Genomic DNA, 22406 nt, shown 5'->3' on the forward strand with positions numbered 1-22406 from the left:
TAGCCACTCTTTTTTTTTTTTCTCCCTGACCATTAGATGACCAGGGAAGGGCGGCAACTCTTAATCTGAATATAATGATTTTCATGTGAAAATAGTTTTATGTTCTTTAGCCCTTAGGGCTGTCTTGAGTCAACACCCTCCTTTCTCTCCTATCCAGCCTCAGGCAAGGCAGTAACAGCCATCTGATTCTTAAGGCTGTGTCCCGCTCCTCTGTCGACTCACTGAACCTAGGAATAGTTCTGGCCTCAGACTACAAGCACCCATCTCCTAGGGAAAGAACCTGTTGGTAATGCAGTTTCTGCTTATACACACATTATAAAGAAAACTTACCTCAACAGGATAACTTCTTCCTGAAATTCTGAGAATAGGGCAGTGTGTGAAATACGTAGAAAATTTTTCGCTGTCCACAGTGGCACTCATTAGAATCAAGTGTAGATCAGAACGTTTCTGTAAAATTTCCTTCAAGATAATTAGTAGGAAGTCTGACTGGACACTTCTTTCATGAACCTAGTTTTAAAAAGGGAATAAAAAAATTCATCATATATTGTACAAATTCTAGTAAGAAGCTTGAACAATCAGACACCCAGATTTACTAAAAGTTATTCAATATCTAAGTACAGTCAGTACATGTGCAGGGAGGGAGAAGCTGTATGTTTTAAATAAGGCAGATCTTCAGAACTGAAAATAAAGTCATTCTCTAAAATTGAAGTCACTGAAAATCATATAATGAACTAGATTAGCCATGACAGCATGACTCTACCCTAGGAGATGGTTCGCAAATCAGATCAGATGTAGCTGATAAGGCCGGGTACAACTCTAAGTTTGAGGGATGCGTGAAAAAGGAGTACCTTATTGCCAGTAGCTCATACTTGAGCACTCTGGGAGGCCGACACGGGCGGATCACCTGAGGTCGGGAGTTTGAGACCACCCTGGCCAACATGGTGAAACCCTGTCTCTACTAAAAATACAAGTATTAGCCAGGTACGGTGGTGTGCACCTGTAATCCCAGCTACCTGGGAGGCTGAGGCAGGAGAATCTTGAACCCAGGAGGCAGAGGTTGCAGTGAGTCAAGCTCATACCACTGCACTCCAGCCTGGGCGACAGAGTGAGACTCTGTCTCAAAGAAAAAAGAAAAGATGTAGGGTATATCCCAAATTTCACTTAGAAGCAAGAGTGACTGCTAAATCTCTGCCACTAATATAAAACTATACTGTCACCATTACAAGACAGATGGTTTATCTACTAGGTAGAAAAAGAGGCATTAACTAGCAGGAATCCAAGAGAATCTCTATCACTGTCAGAAAAAAGGGTTTTATGCTCTTCCAACACATGCATTTTAGGGAAGAGCATGGATGAGGTATACTGTCAGAACTTTAGTATCTGTTGATTCTATCTTCCAACTTTCTGTACTGTGACTTAGTTCTACTCTATTTTATAACAGATTTAAGGTAGCACAAAAGGATAAAGTATATCAAGATAACAAAACAGGTTTTATCATTCGTTCGGAAGGGAGGCAGTAGGGGTTAAGTGTTCAGACTCTGGAATCAATTGCTAGGGTCCAATTCTTGGCCACTTACAGTGTGACTTAGGGAAATTTAAATGACTTAGGGAAAGTCATTTAAATATTCTGGGTCTATTTCTTCTATAAAAGGAGAATACAAATAATGCAAATTTCATAGAGTTGTGACAATCAAATGAGAGAATGCAAAGCCCTTAGAACAGAGCCTAACAGTAAGTACTCAGCATTGTGCCAGATGCTGGAGTTTAAAAAGCAACCAAGAGAGTTCTCTTCCTTTGAGTTTTCAGTGCAGTAAGAAGATGCTGTATAGGATGGTTTGAATTATATATGAAGGATAGCTAATCCCGATGGTCAAGAAGGCTACTAAGACAAATGCCATTGATGCTGAGGACTGAGGGATGAGTATGAAAAGAAAAAGAGGAGGAAGAAACGGGATGAAAAAAGGAGAAAAAAGCGTTCATGTTAAGGTACACAGTGTGTATGAATTCATGGTAGAAAGAAGGATCATACTAACTTTCAGAAACTGGAGAAACAAAAACAATGACTTGGGCATGGGATAGGGGATGGGTCATAAATAAAGCTGGTAAGATACTCAATAAACTGCCCTGTAAGGCCTTGTAAACTGGGTTAACTTTATCCTAATGAGTCAGGAAAGGCAGTGATTAAAGCATTTTAAAGCAGAGGAATCATGTGGTCTGAGTTTTATTTTAAAAAGGATAATCCTGGCTACAATGTGGAAAATGTGGTGGAGGACAGCAAAACAAAGCAGGAAGTTTAATTCATTAGAGACTTTTGTAGTAATTAAAGAAATAATGGTGACCTCTTTAAGGGTAACACCAGTGAATACGGAGAAAAGTCAATGTACTTGAGAAAGGCAAAATAAAAGGACTAGCTGACTGGATTCAGGGGATGTGGGAGAAGGAAAAATCTTAAAGACATTTTTACTTTGGTGGTTTGACCAGGTGGCTGGGGATCATTCAGAGATTTAGAAGAGAGGAGAAGGGGCAAGTTATACAAGATGAACAGGGAAGAGAGATGTTGAGTAGTGGAACTGCTGAGTTTGGAGTTCCTGAGACTGAAGGTATCTACATGGTAGCTAGATATTTAAGTCTGATGCTCAGGAAAGAAATCTGATGGAAGACATAGATCTGGAAAACTTCATCAAATAGATACGAATTTATACAAATAAGGCTTTTGTTATTTTGAGACAGGGTCTCGCTGTTGCCCAGGCTGGAGCACAGTGGCACTACCACAGCTCACTACAGACTTGACCTCCCAGGCTCAAGCAATCCTCCACCTCAGCCTTGCAAGCAGATGGGACTATAAGTGAGTAGATAGGACTATAGGCAAAAGCCACCAAACCTAGCTATTTTTTTTTTTTGGAGAGAGGAGGTCTCCCTTATATTGCCCAGGCTGGTCTCAAACTCCTGGGCTCAAGTGATCCTCCTGCCTCAGCCTCCCAAATTGCTGGCATTATAGGTGCAAGCCACTGCACCTGGCCAGATTTTTTTTTAAAACGAAAAAATAAGGATAGAACATAAAATAGAGCAAATAAAAATGCATACTATTAAGTATACTTGGTATAGATGGGCAGAAAATTTGGCTGTAAGCACACTATCAGCCATCAAGAAAATCTACTCAATTCACACACTGACTACAAACTAAAATCACACAATTCCTAATAGTAAGGCCAGAAGGAGCATTATTCTGACTGTCTTCATAAAGAGGTTCCTGTATAATGTCATGGACTTTGTCCTGACATCTCTTACAATAAATACTTAACATGATGATGAATTTCACTTCTAGGTTTTTTTTTACTTGCTATAGTGTCTAAGAGGTTGATGGGATCACATTGGAGCTCAATTCAGTTAACTGTGTCTACGAATGGCTAATACAAAACCATGAAAGAATACAACTTTCTGAAGTTGGTCTGGTTTTTAGAGTTCATCCTGATCTATATTTACCAAGCAATTTTCTGGTAATAACTTGGGGTTCAACAGAACTTATTAACTGCTACAGATATTTCAACTTACCTAACAATAAGAATTTCTCACTATAAATATATTGTAGCTTATTTTAAGAATGGTAATACGAAAAAAAAAATCAGCATTTTGGCTCATGTTGACCTTTGATGATACTGATTAAATCCAGATCTTGGTCATACAAAGCCACAATTGTGACACCTTACCTCAACTCCCTTCCCGCAGGAGCCTGTGGGCCAGATAAAAAAGCAGCCATTCAGCCTCTTTCTCTTTGATATCTTAGTGATAAGAGTGAAACTATCCCTATAAACTTTATAAAATTAATCAAGGAAGAAAGTAGTTCACTGCCTATTGTCCTCGAATCACATAGACCCTAGATTATCGTTCCCCTTAACTGCTCTATAGATAACTTGAACATTATGAAATGGTACGTTTTCCATTTGAGAAATTCCTTCAGGTCCTATGTACCAGTGAAACTACTGACTCAAAGCTGATGTGAAGGACCCCACTGATGCCAGCTGTTATGAAGGACCTCACAAAGAGCTGACTCCCCAAATAATGCAGTTTCTACATCCTGATGATTTTTATCCTCTTTACCCTTACCAATCAACGATGCCAATTTTCCAATCCCTTGCCTTCCAAAATCCCCTTAAAAGCCCATAACTCCTCTGGGAGATAGATTGAGGGTCTCCTCATCTCCTTGCTTGGTGCCCTGCAACCATTAAACACTTTCTCTGCTGCAAACTCTACTGTCTCAGTGCATTAGTCTGTTACTACACAGTGAGCATACAAACCTGTTGCTCCTGTAACAACAGTACAGTGTTCTCTCTTGTTAAGGAATAAAGACTCCTTAGATAAAAATTCCTATAATTTATTTATTATCAAAATATTAATTAGGTTATTTTAAAATGTCTTCACTCAAACTTATCTGACAAGCGGAAAATAGCTAAATAAATTATGGGACCATCCAAATTATATACTAGTATAAAACTACTTTTAAAAATCATGTTTTTGGGCCAGGCATGGTGGCTCATGCCTGTAATCGCAGTACGTTGGGAGGCCGAGATGGGCGGATCATGAGGTCAGGAAATTGAGACCAGCCTGGCCAACATGGTGAAACACCGTCTACCAAAAATACAAGAATTAGGTGGACGTGGTGGCACACGCCTAGTCCCAGCTTACTCAAGAGGCTGAGGCAGGAGAATTCCTTGAATCCAGGAGGTGGAGGTTGCAGTGAGCCGAGAACACGCCACTGCACTCCAGTCTGGTGACAGAGCGAGACTCTGTCTCAAAAAAAAAAAAAAAAAAGGATTTTGTTGACTAATGTGAAAGAATTATAAATACACATATTAAATATACACATATAAATATACAAATTAAAGATTAACTTTTTTTTTCTGAATCATGAAATCATACTTTTTCTTTTCATTTTTCTACCTTTCTATGCTTCTAATAATTTCTAACAAAAAGGAGGAAAATAACCCAACTATATATAGTCTATTAATTAAAAATCAATGAATGAATGAACTTTCACTATTGCTTTCTAAACTTAGTGAATTAACGACATTTACAAAAACTTTATATTGGGGAGATTTTTAATTTCATTTTCTGAATAACACGAATGGTATATATCTTATCTGTTCTTGAAAAATTATACACAAGCAAATTAGTTTATATATACTAGGCTCCTATGGCCTTTAAAATAATTATAAGGAGAAACTTGTAGCATACTTCAGTGTAAGTGTGCATTCAAATTTGATTCACGTTGAGGTATATCTACCAATAAAGTGATATAGTGACAAAGACTTCTTGTTTTTTTAAGAATTACAGCAGATTCTTTAACAACTAAATGTAGTAGTTGAGAGGCAGTATACTGTTAAGAATACAGACACTGAAGCTAAATTTCTTGGGGTTGAACCTCCAGCTACAGAAATTACTGCCTATGAACACTTGAGCAGGCTGTATGACCTCTCTGTACCTCAGTTTAAAATAACGATATCTGCTTCACTGGGTTACTATAAGAATTAAATGAATTCACTGCCTACTGTCCTACACACACATATGTTATACATAACAGTTTGAACAGCATTAAGCATATAGCAAATATTACGTAGTATTTATTAAACCAACAGGAGATACATTTGTTACAAGAAATTATTATATGTAAAGTATATAATAATTTAGTAAGTATAAAGAAAATGTTATCTAGTATTAGGAGTAACATCTTTTTAATACAAAAATATTTCAAATTTTTGAATACAACTATAGAATCCACTCACCTCATCTACAATAACATGAGACACATTACTTAGAAGACCATCTTCTTGAAGTTTCCTTAGCAAAACCCCTGTTGTACAATAGAGTAACCTAGTAGATTCACAAGCTCGAGATTCCATCCGGATCTGATACCCACACAAAGAATTCTAAAGGGAGAACACAGGGCCTTGATTAGATTCTCATGAGTAATATGGGAAACAAGCTATAAAAAGTGAAGCAGAGGTGCTGATCTTGCTGCTAAATGAAGCGCTGTAAGTAATCTAGTACAATTTATTAATAATATATTAGTAATTATTAGTTTATTAATAAATACATTAGCAAATCTATTCAGTGCAATTTATTATTAAAAGCATTTTCCCATGGTCTTCAATTCTATAAAGCTATAAAATATATTTTATATTTTGGCAAATTTGAACAGAAAAACTTTTTTTTTTTTCAAATGGAGTTTCATTCTTGTCGCCCAGGCCGGAGTGTAGTGGCGCAATCTTGGCTCACTGCAACTTCCATCTCTTGGGTTCAAATGATTCTCTTGTCTCAGCCTCCCACTTAGCTGGGATTACAAGGGCATGCCGCTACGCCCGGGTAATTTTTGTATTTTTAGTAGAGATGGGGTTTCACCATGTTGGCCAGGCTGGCCTCAAACTCCTGACCTCAGGTGATCCCCCCACCTCAGCCTCCCAAAGTGCTGGGATTATAGGCACGAGCCACCATACCCAGCCCCAAAATTTTTGCGCTTTTCAAGATGTTGAGGAAAAAACTGGTCACCTTCTTTAAATACCATTAATATGATTATTAAAACATTAATAAATGTTGAATTAATTTCTTCCTAAATAATCATGAAGCAAAATATTGAGGTACTCAGGAATGAAATTTTAAGCAGCTTCTATAATTTGGTCTACTTTTCTACTAAGATCTCATAAAATTTGCTGTCATTAAAAAGCAGCTAGTATCATACCAGTAGTGCCTAGTGGAATTTTAACGTAACATCCCCCATCACATTTTCTTTCTTACTCCTTCAGTCATTCCATTGTCTTATTTGTATATATGTCTGTCACTCTCTAAGAGCAGAAACTGTGCCTTTTTTTCCCTCCTCTATTCCATGACAGAAACCCAGACAATTTTGCTAAATAGAAAACTTTTAATGAAGGGGTACCCAGTTTAGAGATAAAAATATAATATGCCATCTCCAGAATGAACAATTCAAAGTATAATCAGAATTATATGAAATTGCAATTCATCATATTTAGTTCTAACTAGTTTAATTAATTCGTATACTTTGCAGTCACTCTGGTTAAGGTCTGGCCAGTTTTGTATATACTAGCATGGCAAAATGCATGACAATAGACATTTAAGTACTTTTCTCATTTTTTAAAAAAATATGGGGTTGGAAAATACTAGCATTTTAATTTATACTGTTTTTCTCTTCTGCTCACTGAAAAGAATGAAAATCATTCAGGAATACATTCCACAGAAAAAGGTTTGCAAAAACTTGATATATATTTTAGTAGAATTTGAGTTTGTCCACATTCTTTGGCTGTTCAATTTAGTGGGTAACATATTTGAATATTCAATTATTATAGTTAATATATTTTTTCTAAGAGAATTTTAATGACAGAACTACTGATAATCCTTCTCACAGGACAGTGGCATACTATCACATCTATCAAAGAAAACACGAAAAGTGCCTGAAATGTGCTACTGATCAACCAATAACAGTGAAAACTCATATATGGTACACATTCCATTTGGATCACAAAAGCAAAGGTGAATAATGTCACCATTCACTGAGGTGGAGCTGAATGACAGCTTACCCTTCCTCCAGGTCCATTTTCACAGCCCAATTCATCACATACTCTGGTGGCTAAACTCACTGCTGAGATTCTTCGAGGTTGAGTACAGACAATGTTACATTTACTTGCTTCCCACTCATTTAGAAGCAAATCTTCCAATAGAAAATGTGGTACCTGAGTACTTTTACCACTCCCTGTTTCACCTGCCACAACCACTACCCGGTGCCTTTTAAGAGTTTCAACAATTGAGTCCCGATGTTTAAATACAGGTAACTGTTGTCTTTCCTTTAGAAGTTTCTGATACTTAGGTGTGCTTTGCAACTTTCTAAAGAGGTTTCTAACAGGTTCCAAATCTTCCACATTTGCTGATTCCAAGGACACTGCAGAAAAATCCTCATCCGAAACCAAATTTTCCCAAGATTCCTCAGGATCTTCAGAGTTTTCTCTCTTATTTTCAGAATGCTGTTGTTGCTGCTGTTGCTGCTGTTTCAATTTATTCAGAAGTTTGGCAATAAAAAGATCACGTGGTTTATTGGTTTCCATTTTATTTAATTCTTCCTTTCTCTTTTCTGCATCACTCCACTCCAGCCAAACATCTCGGTAAGTGGGAGGAAGTAACTGATGAACTGACTAAAGTAAAAACAGCAGTATGTTATTTTCACTAACTGTTCAATATGGAAATACAATAGATTAGCACTTAAAATTCAATAGATTAGCACTTAAAAGGATATATTCATCTTAAAATATAATTTGACTCAAATTATTATTACTTTAATATATGTATGTGTATGATGCAAATTCAAAAACAGCACATCATATTCAGGCTTCTTGACTTGACTAACGTTGCACAATTCACTTAACCTCTATGTGTCTCAGCTTCTGCATTTTTAAAATGGGGCTAGTAATTGTACCTCCCTTATAGGCATATTCTGAAAAGGGAGGCATATTCTGAGGTTTAGTTAAGATATGTGAGGTGCTTACTCTTGGAACATGTGAAACTACTGAACAAATGTCTATTACTTATTCCTGCAGTGGCACTATATAAAATGTTAATGAACCATAAAGCAGTTCTTTTGAGATTCTGGCAGTTGTATAATGTTACAGGTCAAAGTATTTTAAATGAACTATACTGGATGGAATCTAAGTTATCTTAATTCTGTGCTATAAAGAATCCACAATTATCTCTCTGATATTGATAGTCATTTTTATCAAGCAAATAGTTCATAGTGCCTTATTTTGCAAAATAAGGGAAATAAAGACATTAATAACTTTTACTGGCAGAAACACGGAAAGAACTACTGTCCAGGGTTCCACTTAATCAGTGTCTAAAATTTTCGAAGGTTCTAATTTCCTACGAAGAAAGAAACACATTTACTGTAAAAAGGAAATACTGACAATCCAAAATTTAAAAAAAGAGCATTATGTTCTCTTAAAGAGCTTCCTTCAGTAGGACTTTATTTTAATCCTTCCTGAAACTGGAAGTGTATTGTTAATATAACCTAAAATTGAAAAATGGAAGCAATATCTATATAATTTTTTTAAGTTAAGAGAGACAATATAACATTAAAGGAAAACAAAAAATTTTCAGCCTGGGCAATATAGTGAGACCCTGTCTCTATAAAATCTTTTTTAAAAAATTAGCTGGACGTGGTGGCACGTGCCTGTAGTCCCAGCTATTCAGGAGGCTGAGGCAGGAGGATCACTTGAGGCTGCAGTGAGCTATGACTCTGCCACACAACTCCAGCCTAGGCAGCATAACGAGATGCTGTCTCAAAACAAAAATTCTCCTTAATTCAACCACACTATCAACTGTTTTTAGCATAGCTAAATTAGCATATCTCCAAAAGTCGGATCATCATACTCTCTCTTTCAGACTTCTGGTCTAAGAGGAAACAAAGATCAAACTGTGTTTAGGGTTGAAAGGAAGCCAAATTAGGAATAATGAGAAAGGATTAATCAGAAAAACAGTCACTAAAGAGAAAAATTGAGCCATAATTAAATACTGCCTTCCACATACAGATATAGTTAGGCCTAAAAAGTCTTACCTGCCCTTTAACTAAACGATAAAGGGCTAAAGTAGCTCCCAGGTGCTGAGCTTGCATGCCATCCTCTGTTAAGATTGTAGGGCATACTACCAGGACATCATCTTCAGACTTGATTACCCTAACCCTACAAAGCAGCAAACACATTTTTAAAAAATACAGTTGATAAAGTCAGATAAAAAAATTCAGAATTCCATTAACATTAAACTCAAATTTGTTAATTGTTTAAATATTTCCATGGAAGGCATGTATTAGATAATGATAATCTATCAGACAATAAACCTGACATGTAGAATTGAGAGCTTCCTAAATGTATGCTTAACTCACAGGAAACAAAAAGATTTCCACCTTAAATTTTTCTAAAGTTCATTGAGTTAATCAAAAAAACAAAAACAAAAACAAAAACAAAACATACCTACATTTCCAGTATCTACCTACTGCAACTTTTTCAAAGGAAGGATTTGGACTCTTGGGAAGATTCTTCCTGACCCAATCAATCAGAAATTGTTTGGGAGATTTTCCAGTCCAACTTCGAGCAGTATAGTCAAAATTTCTTACATCACGAGGTTCTTTCTTTTTATCTAAAATGGTAAACAAAGATTGGTTCTTTAAAAATGGCTAAGCATTCTCTTTTCAGAGATCAAAGTCCTCTCTTGCTTTGGAGAACAGCACTTTTAGAAGATAATAGGTGAGGCCAGGTGCGGTGGCTCATGCCTGTAATCCCAGCACTTTGGGAGGCCGAGGCGGGCGGATCACGAAGTGAGGAGATTGAGACCATCTTGGCTAACACAGTGAAACCCCGTCTCTACTAAAAATACAAAAAAATTAGTCGGGCGTGGTGGCAGGTGCCTGTAGTCCCAGCTACTCGGGAGGCTGAGGCAGGAGAATGACCGTGAACTCGGGAGGCAGAGCTTGCAGTGAGCCAAAATCGCACCACTGCACTTCAGCCTGGGTGACAGAGCGATACTCTGTCTCCAAAAAAAAAGATAATAGGTGAAGCTTGATTTTCTCTAAGTGACATAAGGAAATCCTCTTAATGGACAGAACCTGGGAAAATTCTTTAAAAATAATTATCTTGAAGAACTTATGTATTCTTGTAAAATATGATACTATCCATGTGATGAACTAAGGATACTACAAATTACAATGTTTGGAAGGCTACTCTGTAGTTAAACCATTAAAAAAATAGAAATCAGATGTCATTTCTAGGTTTATCAGCTGTCTGCCACCAGCACCAGCACTATCCTCAATAGCTTCCTGTTACAGATAAAGTCTAAATTCCTTACTATTCTCTGCCTGTCTGTTGCCACTCTTCCCTCTTGCTTGCTTATTATGCTATAACCACAATGGCCATCAGTCAGTTCTTCAATGCTCTAAGTATGCCTGTCTCAGAACAGTAGACATAGCCACATGTGGTTAGTTAAATGTAAATTAGTTATTCAGTTTCTCAGTTACATTTCAAATGCTTCATACTCCTATTTGGCTAGCAGCTACAACACTGGATAGTACAGATACAGAACATTTCCATCATTGAAAATTCTGTTGAATAGTGCTGCTTTTTTACCTTAGATTTCTAATGTACCCTCTCCTTCTTGGAAGGATTGTTCCACCAACTTGTCACCAGGCTAACACCTAAATATCTGTCAAATCTCAGAGTAAATGTCATTACAGCAAGGTCTTCCCAATCCAAATTAGACCCCTTTGTTATCTATATTATTAGAAGCTACTTCCTTTGATAGCACACATCATAATTTGTAATTATGTATTGTATATTTTTGAAGCTTACCTTTTCTACTGTACACTTGAAGAAGGCAGAGACTAGGTTATTTTGCTCATTACTGAACACACAATAAATACTACTGAGGCCGGGTGTGATGGGTCACGCCCGTAATCCCAACACTCTGGGAGGCCGAGGCGGGTGGATCACCTGAGGTCAGGAGTTCAAGACCAGCCTGGCCAACATGGTGAAACCCCGTCTCTACTAAAAATACAAAAATTAGCCAAGCATGTAGGCATGCACCTGTAATCCCAGCTACTTGGGAGGCTGAAGCAGGAGAACCGCTTGAACCTGGGAGGCGGAGGTTGCAGTAAGTCAAGATCGTGCCACTGTTCTCCAGCCTGGGTGACAGAGAGTCTGTCTCAAAAAACATGCCCCACGAAAACAATAAATACTAATGAAAGAATGAATAATTTAAAAAACTGACAATTCAGTGTGGGTCTAAACTAACTGTAATGAAATCTGATAAATACTATACTTGCTATATCAATAATCAACTCAGAATTTTTTTTTTAAACAATTAACTAAATAACTTCTACAGTTTTTAGACTGTAGAAGTTAGTCCATCCACTCTGGTCTTCTAAAAACTATAATGTGTGGCCAGACGCAGTGGCTCACACCTGTAATCCCAGCACTTTGGGAGGCCGAGGCGGGCAGATCACCCGAAGTCAGGAGTTTGAGACCAACCTGGCCAACATGGCAAAACCCTATCTCTACTAAAAATACAAAAATTAGCCAGGCGTGGTGGCACGCGCCTGTAATCCCATCTACTGGGGAGCCTGAGGCAGGAGAATTGCTTGAATTCAGGAGGCAGAGGTTGCAGTGAACGGAGATTGTGCTACTGCACTCCAGTCTGAACTGGAAAAAAGAAAAAAAAAAAACAAGAAAAAGGTCAGGCGTGGTGGCTCACGCCTGTAATCCCAGCACTTTGGGAGGCCAAGGCGGGAGGATCACCTGAGGTCAGGACTTCAAGGCTAGCCTGGTCAACATGGCGAAATCCCATCTCTACTAAAAATGCAAAAATTAGCCGGGCATGATGGTGCATGCCTGTAATCCCAGCGACTCAGGAGGCTGAGGCAAGAGGATCACTTGAACCCGGGAGGTGGAAGTTGCAGTGAGCCAAGATAATGCCATTGCACTCCAGCCTGGGCAACAAGAGTAAAACTCCGTCTCAAAAACAAAAAACAACAACAAAAAGCTATAATGCAAATTATCGTATTATGATAAATACTATAAATATTATCTGATAAATACTATGCTTGGTCTTCTAAAAACTATAATGCAATGTGATAAATACTATATATTATACTATTTACTATTAGTAAACAATATACAATGTAAACAATATACTATGTTGTTTACTAATAGTAACAATATTAGTAAATATATTACTATATTGTTTACAGTATACTACATTGTTTACTAATGGTAAATAGTATAATATATAGTATTTATCACATTGCATTATAGTTTTTAGAAGACCAAGCATAGTATTTATCAGATAATATTTATAGTATTTATCATAATACCATAATTTAGCTTTATATTAAAACTAAATACTAATACCATAATATAGTTTTATATTAAACTATAGTGTATAGTAAATAGTAAATAGTATACTATTAAACTATAGTATATAATATTGTACTATTTGCTATATACTATTATTTTAAAAAATAATTTAAAAACTTCTATAGTTTTTAGAAGACCATCCAGTCTGGTCTTCTAAAAACTATAATGCAAATTATAATATTATGATTAATACTAAAATATTATTTGATACTATAGTGAATGGTCTTTTAAAAACTAAAATACAAACTGATAAATACTGTACTTGCTATATCAATAATTAACCCAAAACAATTTTTAAAAAAATAATTAACTTGGGAGCACAAAGAAGTACATGATTACTTGTCTGGTGGTATGGAAGGAGTTAGGGAGGGCTTAGGGAAGAGGAGCTGTTTGCACTAAGCCTTGAGCTGGGAACAGGTTGGCCAAGTAGGGGATAAGAAGATGAGCAAAGTAATGAAACCATAAAACAGCCAATGTTTTAAAGAGTAATGTGGCTGGAGTAATAAGCCAAGGGAATAAGGTAGAAAAGTAGATTGTGGCAGAATGCAAAAGATCCAGAATGCCATGCTAAGAGATTTGGACTTGTTACTGATGTCAGTAGGCTCGCAGCCATTAAAGGTTTGTGGCAGGAAACTCACATTTAGATCTGTATTATAGAAAGATAACTCTGGCAGCAGTCTAGAGATGAATCAGAGAGAGATGAGACTGAGGCAAGATATTTATTTGTAATGACAAAATGCTGTACATATATGTTATCATAATTGTTAATACTTTTTCAAGACAGCTTATGAAGTGTAACTTCACTGCCAATCTTATGTACTTTGCCAGAATGCAAAGTAACAAATTTTACCATTATATATTCCTTGACATGTATTATTTATAAATTACACCCTGACCATCTTCCCTTAATTTTACCTTTCTCTTCTTCACTAGCAGCTGCAGATTTTTCAAATACATTAAAATTCAATGCACTTTCTCCGTCTGTGGCTATAGGAGGCTTTTTCCTTTCATTTTGTTGATGTGAAATCTTTATGGCTGGGTTAAATACTGGATGGTCTTCTAATGTTTCCATTTCTACCAGAAAAAATATAATGTTTAGTTTCACAGTTTTAAAAAAACAGTTATTTATCTTTTATTTGTTTACTTTTTTGGTATTTATACACAAAGAGTTACATGGTTTTCACGCCTTATTTTTAAAAATGGTTAAAAAAAACTGCATTCCTTCTTTTTCCTTGTAGCCAATTACTTAATAATTCCTATTAGGAATCTGTGCAGGAATCAGAGGCAATTTATTAATTTTCACAACACATACAAAAATTTTAAAATAAATTATTTAATAGGTATAATAAGCCTGGAAACACAAACATCTTCATTACAAATACTCATGGAATTGTATTCACCTTTCTTTCTTGAATGACGATATTTTATGGTGTAAAAATCATAGGTTGGCAAACAATGTCTTCTAGGCCAAATCTAGTCCACTGCCTGTTTTTGTATGGCTTGCAAGCTAGAATGGTGTTTACATTTTCAAGTGGTTATAAGAACATTTGGTGACATGATACAATGATTAGAAATTTATAGTATCCATAAAGAAAGTCTGATTAGAACATAGCCATTCATTTTTGTATGGTCTATGGCTGCTTTTGTGCTGTAACAGCAAATTTGAATAGTTGTAACAGAGGCTGTATGGCCTATGAAGTCCACAGTATTTACTACTTACCTTATTATTTAAAAAGTCTGCTAATCCCATGTATAAACTGTTAGAAAAGGGCAGACATATTAAAAGGTAGCATCATCCATTCCAGGAAGGCCAACAAATAGAAGACAATTACATTTATACATCTAAGTATTTGAAAGTGTTTACCTCTTTGAAATTTCCTTATTTTTTCTTGAGCCTCTTTTTGGCCTTGCTTGTTTTTTTCTAGTTTAAAGGTAGCTGCTTGCTCTTTTGCATCCAGCAGTTTTGCTGCAAGATGTAAGTACCTTTCGTTCTGTTCCAAATAAAACAATAGGAGGGGGAACAAAAAAAGAAGAGCAAGATTAGTATATCTATGGTCAATTTACTGTATCAAAATCTGTGATATTTTTACCTTATCCTTTGATCTGGCAAATCTACTTTTAGGAATTTTTCATAGAGAAATAAAACAAATGCACAGATTTGCAGGTGCATAGATGTTTGGTGAGGCACTGACTGTAAAAGAAAAACTGGAAATCATATATGAAACATCTCTACAGAGAAGACTATTTAGTCATTAGAAAATAAAATAAGATTAGCAAAAGAAAGAGGGTGACCCACATAGAGAAACTTCCTTGACGTGTTAGTAAACTAAAGCAAAGTGCAGAATAAAAAGTAGAGCTCATTTCTATAAAAATTGTTTCAGCCAGGTGGTGTGGCTCACGCCTATAATCCCAGCACTTTGGGAGGCCAAGGCGGGCGGATCACCTGAGGTCAGGAGTTCGAGACCAGCCTGGCCAACATGGTGAAACCCCACCTCTACTGAAAATACAAAAATTAGCCGGGCGTGGTGGTGGGTGCCTATAATCCCAGTTACCCAGAAGGCTGAGGCAAGAGAATCACTGGAACCTGGGAGGCAGAGGCTGCAGTGAGCTGAGATAGTACCACTGCACTCCAGCCTGGGTGACGGAACAAGACTCTGTCCCTAAAAAAAAAAAAAAATCGTTTCATAAGTATGTGTGTTTAAAGGATTATTCATGCAGTAATAATAATACTCATCTGAAAGTTAACTTCACATAATCTCTATCTTATGGAAGACAGGAAAAAAATGGCTTTTGAGGAAAATGGATGTCATAACCCTCAAGGACATGACTTGACTCCTGAGCAAAAACTAAGAAGTTTAAAGTTAAACTCAAATTACTGTTTTTCTCCCCCTTAGGTTAATAAGTGACAGCAGATTAGAAGCATAAAACTATGGACTGGAGAAGGAAACATAACTGATAAAAGAAGGAAAAAGAGACAATTAAGCAAGCATATCTAGCTGAATTTTGGTACCATTTTGTGTAGAGACAAATATCAATACAAATATCAGTGTAACAGACAGAAGGGTTAGCTACCACCTCAAATTCACTCATATAATACTTATCCTTTCCATCTTTCCTGTACTTGGCAGTGATACCACCATCCCTCCATTTACGCACCTCTTGCCATCTTTGGCACATTTTTCCCCGATAAAATGTGCCATCTTAACCATTTTTAAGTGTACAGTTCAGTGGTATTAAATACATTCATGACGTTGTACAACCATCACCACCATCCATCTTCAGAACATTTTTATCTGGCAAACATGAAACTCTATTCCCATTAAGCATTAACTCCCCATTCTGCCATCCCCCACCAGCCCCTGGCAACCACCATTCTACTTTGTCTCTATGAATTTGACTTAGGGACGTTATATAAGTGAAATCATATGGTATCTGTCTTTTTGTGATTGGCATATTTCACTTAGCATATAGTTGGTCAAGGTCCAGCCGTGTTGTAGCATGTACCAGAACTTCCTTATTTTTTAAGGTTCAATACTATTCAGTTTTATGTGCATGCCACATTTTACCTATTCATTTGTTTTACTGGTAGATACTGGATTGCTTCCACGTTTTAGCTATTGTGAATAATGCTGCTATGAACACAGTGTACAAATACCTCCTCCAAGACTCTGCTCTCAATTCTTTTGAGTACATACCCAGAAATGGAATTAATGGATCATATGGTAATTCGATTTTTAATTTTTTGAAGAACTACCAAACTGTTTTCCACAATGGCTGCACCATTTTATATTCCCACCAATAGTACACAGGGTTCCAATTTCGCTACATTCCTGTTAACATTTATTATTTCCAGTTTTTTTGATAGCTGACATCCTAACGGGTGTGAAGTGGTATGCCACTGTGGTTTTGATTTGCATTTCCCTAATGATTAGTAATATTGAGCATTTCTTCATATACTTACTGGTGATTTGTATATCTTCTCTGAAGAAATCTTCCTTAGCCTTTATATTCCGTAAATCATCAATTTCTATTGATTCTTGCTTTACAAATGTTTCTCTTCCTTTCCAATTACCGATATGAGCCTTTATTACCTGAGCAAGTGCAATAGCTACTATAATGGCCTCCCTACACTTTCCAAATTGTCCTAAACATCACTCAGTATTCCAAACCACCTCAAATACTACTAAGCTTGACCTAAAATATCATTCTTCTTGTGAGTCACCTGCCCCTAAATCTGTAGTGGCTCTTTACTTTCAAGGAAAAGTGTCAAAATCACCTTCTGGACATCGAAATCTTCCAGTCTCAGGTGAACTCACCTGTTTACTCCTATCTACCAGTACTCATCTGTACATCTTATCTCTACATATGCTCATCCATTTTTTATTACTGAAAGGCTCCTTGTACAATTCCACATCTGTACCCTTGTTCACAGTATTTCACACATGTGGGCCATCTTCCCATCTTTCTTTGCCTGTCTGAACTCTGCGCATCCTTTAGGTCCCATCTCTTTGAAGTCTTGACTTAATGCTCCAATCAGAAGAGACCTCTTCTCTCTCCAAATCTCAAAGTAGACTTATACTTCCCTAAATATTTCACTTATATTAGTTTAATACAGGAACAAGGTTTTAAAAAACTTAGATATACAGAAGAATATAAAGAAGAATTCTCCATCCCACTATACCACCCTGGTCCTAATCACCAGTAACAGCTTCTTGTGTCTCTTCCCAGATGTTTTCTTTGCTTATGTAAAAAAGCAAATACGTAGCTATATGTATTTTCTCTTTTACACAAACGAATTCATCAGATTACACATGCTGTTTTGCAACATCTACCATTTGCCTGTTGACAGACATATGGGCTGTTTGCAGTGTTTGCCTAATACAAATAAAGCTGCTATGAACATTTGTGTACAAGTCTCTGAAGAAATGTTTTAATTTTTTTTTTTTTTTTTTTTTGAGACGGAGTCTTGCTCTGTCGCCCAGGCTGGAGTGCAGTGGCCATATCTCAGCTCACTGCAAGCTCCGCCTCCCGGGTCTACGCCATTCTCCTGCCTCAGCCTCCCAAGTAGCTGGGACTACAGGCGCCCGCCACCTCACCCGGCTAGTTTTTTTTGTATTTTTTTGGTAGAGACGGGGTTTCACCGTGTTAGCCAGGCTGGTCTCGATCTCCTGACCTCGTGATCCGCCTGTCTCGGCCTCCCAAAGTGCTGGGATTACAGGCTTGAGCCACCGCGCCCGGCCTTTAATTTTTCTTAATACCTGGAAATAAAATTGTTGGGTCACATGACAAGTATTTGTTTAACTTTATGAGAAAGGATGAGTTTTTCTAAGTGGCTGTACCATTTTACATTTCCATTAGCTTTACATTCCCATTAGCAATATGAGTATTCCAGTTGCTCTACATTCCTCCTAACATTTAGTATTACTGATCTTTTTAGTTTTAGCCATTCTGATGGATATATAGTGGTATCTCATTTAAGTTTTCATTTTCATTTCTCTAATTTAATCTACTTTTGTGAGGTGTCTATTTTTAAAGCTTCTTTATATAATTATGTATAGAAGTCCTTTGTCAGATATATATATTACAGTATTTCCCATACCTTGCTTTTTTGACTTAGTATATTTTCTGCCTTATATTTCTATCTTACCATATGATGTCTATGTTATTCTCTCTCAACCATGAACTTCTGTAAAGGAATGTGCCTTTTTAATATTATCTAAAGAATTTAGCATGCTCCTTACTCATAAAAATCATTTTAAAATATTTGATGATTATCTCTTTAAACATGAGAAATGTAATTAACATCTTTTGAGCAGTTAACTTTCTGCTAAGTTTTTACCTAAGTGTTATTTTATTTAATCTTCACATCAGCCCTTTAGAGGTACATTTCCAATTTACAAATGAGCAAACTAAGGCTCAGAAAAGTAAATATATCCTACTTAGGAACATCCAGTTAGAAGCCTAATACAAATTTCTACTCACAGGGTCAAATTTTTCCTCCTCTTCTAAACTTTTAGAATTCTCATTCTTTTCTTCTTCATTTTGTTGTTCAGCATATCGTAAAATCCACTCTTTCATATTTACTTCCGTATTTTTTTCTTCCTTTTTTGGCTAGAAAGAGAAAACAAATATCTGAAAAACCAAAGTTAGAAAAAGGTGTCAAAACTATCTTGTCACTGCTTTTACAATTTCCTCACACTCAAAAACAGCAGACATATATAAGCTGTTATTCTTTATTGCTCAGTGAAGGACAAATTGACCTCAACATTAAGAAATTTACAATTGCAAAATCCAAAGAATATATTTATATAAAGTGGTAAAAAAGAATGAAATGAGAACTGTTAAAAACTACTGTTATTCCTTAAAAACACTGGTTTTATGAGGATTATTTTTTCCATAGACATTTTACAATATGCAGAGTATTTAAGTGTAATGCCTTAATGAATTACAGTCCCATTATTCACATTCATCTGTGATTTTCTTCCACAGACTCTGGGCTTGGTCATGTGACTTGCTTCAGTCAATGGGACATTAGCAAGAATGATAAAGCAGGAGCTTAATAAGAATTTGTACATTTTGGCTTATTGTCTTAAAATATTCTTGGAAGCCAGATGCCATAAGAAGTCCAGCCAGGCCGGGCGTGGTGGCTCAAGCCTGTAATCCCAGCACTTTGGGAGGCCGAGACGGGCGGATCATGAGGTCAGGAGATCGAGACCATCCTGGCTAACACGGTGAAACCCCGCCTCTACTAAAAAATACAAAAAACTAGCCGGGCAAGGTGGCGGGCGCCTGTAGTCCCAGCTACTCGGGAGGCTGAGAAAGGAGAATGGCGTGAACTCGGGAGGCGGAGCTTGCAGTGAGCTGAGATCCGGCCACTGCACTCCAGCCTGGGCGACAGAGCGAGACTCCGTCTCAAAAAAAAAAAAAAAAAAAAAAAGAAGTCCAGCCACCCTAAGACCACTATATGTGAGGAAACCCAAGCTAGTCATGTAGAAAAAACACGTAGACAGAGGGATGCCTGGCTAGCCTCCAGCTTAGTCATGGGAGTGAAGAAGTCACTTTGGATGTCCCAGCCCTGGAAGATTCTTCCTGGAACAGAAGAACCACCTTGTTGAGCCCAGCACAGACTGCAGAATCATGAGAAACAATAGTTGGTTTAAGCCACTACATTTTGGGGTGGTTTGTTATATAATGATAACTAAGACAGTGATAGAAAAGTCTGGCAAACCAATTAGTTATTTGTAAGAAGTAAAAATGTTACAGAAACCTAATATTTATACTCTTTGAACAGTTACATGTGCTCCATTCTGATTTTACACAACTTTAAATGCTTAATTCTTAAATTACCTTAATCTTAGGGTCTTCTTCATGTTTTTTGGTTTTAGGTTGCAATGGAGGTGAAATAGTGGCTTGTATTTCAGGAGACTGAAATTTAGGCCTACTTTTAGGTTGTTGCTCTTCAAATTCCTGACTGAATCCTTCAGGAAGTGCATCTTAAAAATAAAAGAAACGACGCTGAAAATAAACAGGCATATGATACATAAAACACACAAATATTTGTTAAGCATTTGTAAACCTTGTCTAGACTCAGAGCACCTAATTTTCTTCTATTCCCTCATCTCCTAAGAACAGAAATCCTAAGATGAACCTGGTTTTATTTGTCAAACTAGAAGTGAACATATTCATCAGATGATAGCTAACCCTCTTCTATTTGGTCATTATTTCACCCTCAAAGTTAGGCTCCTAAATTGTCATAAGATCTTAATCCTTCCCACTCTTTGGCTGTCTGCCATAGCATGTGGTAGCATCCTCAGTCACCACAAGCCATTTGCACTCCAAATTGTTGCCAAAGATTACAATCATGATCCTCTGCTTAATAAAATACTATATATCCAAGGACAGTCCTAATTTCTTTTTTTTTTTTGAGACAGAGTTTCACTCGTTACCCAGGCTGGAGTGCAATGGCACGATCTCAGCTCACTGCAACCTCCACCTCCCAGGTTCAAGCAATTCTCCTGCCTCAGCCTCCCTAGTAGCTGGGATTATAGGCATGTGCCACCACACTCAGCTAATTTTGTATTTTTAGTAGAGACGGGGTTTCTCCATGTTGGTCAGGCTGGTCTCGAACTCCCGACCTCAGGTGATCCACCTGCCTCGGCCTCCCAAAGTGCTGGGATTACAGGCTTAAGCCACTGTGCCGGGCCGACAGTCCTAATTTCTAAACCAAAAACCAGGAGACACGCAAACCTTGTATTAAGGACATAGCAAAATATCAATCAACAACTGAACACAAAACATAGTATTTTCTTGCATAGGTCACAATCTCTAAGGAAAATATCCTGAAAAGAACAGAAGTAAGAACACTTTAAAAGTAAATAATTATGACAGTGAAAAAATATGAGTATGAGCCAAAAGGTTGATACAAATACCAAAACGACTTCAAAAGGTTTTAGAAACTGAAAGAATTTAATGATACTGTTTACCATCTGAAAGGTTTAAACAGAGCCAATCCAAGGCAGAATGAAGGTCACCTCCACATAAGAGTGTATTGGTCATGGCATCTTCAATGTCCTTTGTCTTAAATGAAAATGCTTGTAAAGCCATGTATAAATCCTATGACAAGCAAATATAAAAAAAGTCACATTTGTCAGTTCCCTTCCTATATTACTAACTATTCCATTCATTTTAAACCAGAAACTTTGACACAAATTATAATTTCAAAACAATCTTTTTTTTCTCAGTTAAAAATGAAATGTGTTTATTAAGAATTTGGAAACCAGAGATCTTTAAAAAAGAGAACCACGAGAAATTATTCATATTTTCACTGTCCAAAGATACTAAATGTAGTATATTTCTTTTAGTCATTTTTCCATGATTTTGTAAAAATAGATTTCACTTAACATTATAATATAACATAAGCACCTTCCAAAGTTAGTAGAAACTCTGCATCATCGCTTTGAATAGTTACATAACATTCCACTGGGTGGACATATCCTAATTTAATTTTATATTTTTCTATGGCTGAACACTTAGGATATTTTTTTTTGTTTATTACAAGCTGTGGTTCAGTGAATATCTTTATACATAAAGATAAAGCATTTTAACATACTTTCTAAAGCATAATCATTATGGTTAGGCAGAGCTGGGTTCAAATCCAGACCCTGTTTACTAGTAACCTTACAGTATCATTTATGTCATCTTTGCAAGCCTCAATTATTTCACTTGAAAAAATGGAACCAAATACATCTACCTCATAGGACTGTTGTGTCAGAGAAAATGTAAACAAAGTGCCCAGCACAGAATCTAACATAGTAGGTGCTAAATAGTATAATTCTGGGGATATACCTTAATTTTCATATCACCATTTTAATGTGTGCACTTGCACCTCCTTGATTTAATGTGTGCACAATTCCTTCTCTAAGAGATGGACATGATCTATATAAAATC

General features: G+C 36.7%; 1 protein-coding gene across 5 annotated transcripts in view; it reads right to left on the minus strand.

Moving 5' to 3' along the window:
- DHX29 (DExH-box helicase 29) overlaps positions 1–22406 on the minus strand; it is a 54723-nt gene that overhangs the window by 22400 nt on the left and 9917 nt on the right. For 3 of the 5 annotated variants that reach the window (XR_010587373.1, XR_012413663.1, XM_005556906.4), the window contains exons 4-13: positions 21443–21572; positions 20307–20452; positions 18942–19070; positions 14824–14950; positions 13875–14033; positions 10026–10191; positions 9614–9737; positions 7590–8198; positions 5781–5924; positions 331–507 (exon numbers count right to left, since the gene is read on the minus strand). Coding sequence is in view for 3 of the 5 variants with exons in the window: in XM_005556906.4 (XP_005556963.3) it covers positions 331–507; positions 5781–5924; positions 7590–8198; positions 9614–9737; positions 10026–10191; positions 13875–14033; positions 14824–14950; positions 18942–19070; positions 20307–20452; positions 21443–21572 (1911 nt within the window). In the remaining 2 variants the exon portion in view is untranslated. Of the gene's footprint in view, positions 1–330; positions 508–5780; positions 5925–7589; positions 8199–9613; positions 9738–10025; positions 10192–13874; positions 14034–14359; positions 14951–18941; positions 19092–20306; positions 20453–21442; positions 21573–22406 lie in introns of those variants that run through there. The other 2 variants (XM_065546267.2, XM_065546266.1) reach the window with 2 other exon arrangements.

This window comes from Macaca fascicularis, chromosome 6 (assembly GCF_037993035.2).
Source record: "Macaca fascicularis isolate 582-1 chromosome 6, T2T-MFA8v1.1".
In the NCBI taxonomy this organism is placed as follows: Eukaryota; Metazoa; Chordata; class Mammalia; order Primates; family Cercopithecidae; genus Macaca; species Macaca fascicularis.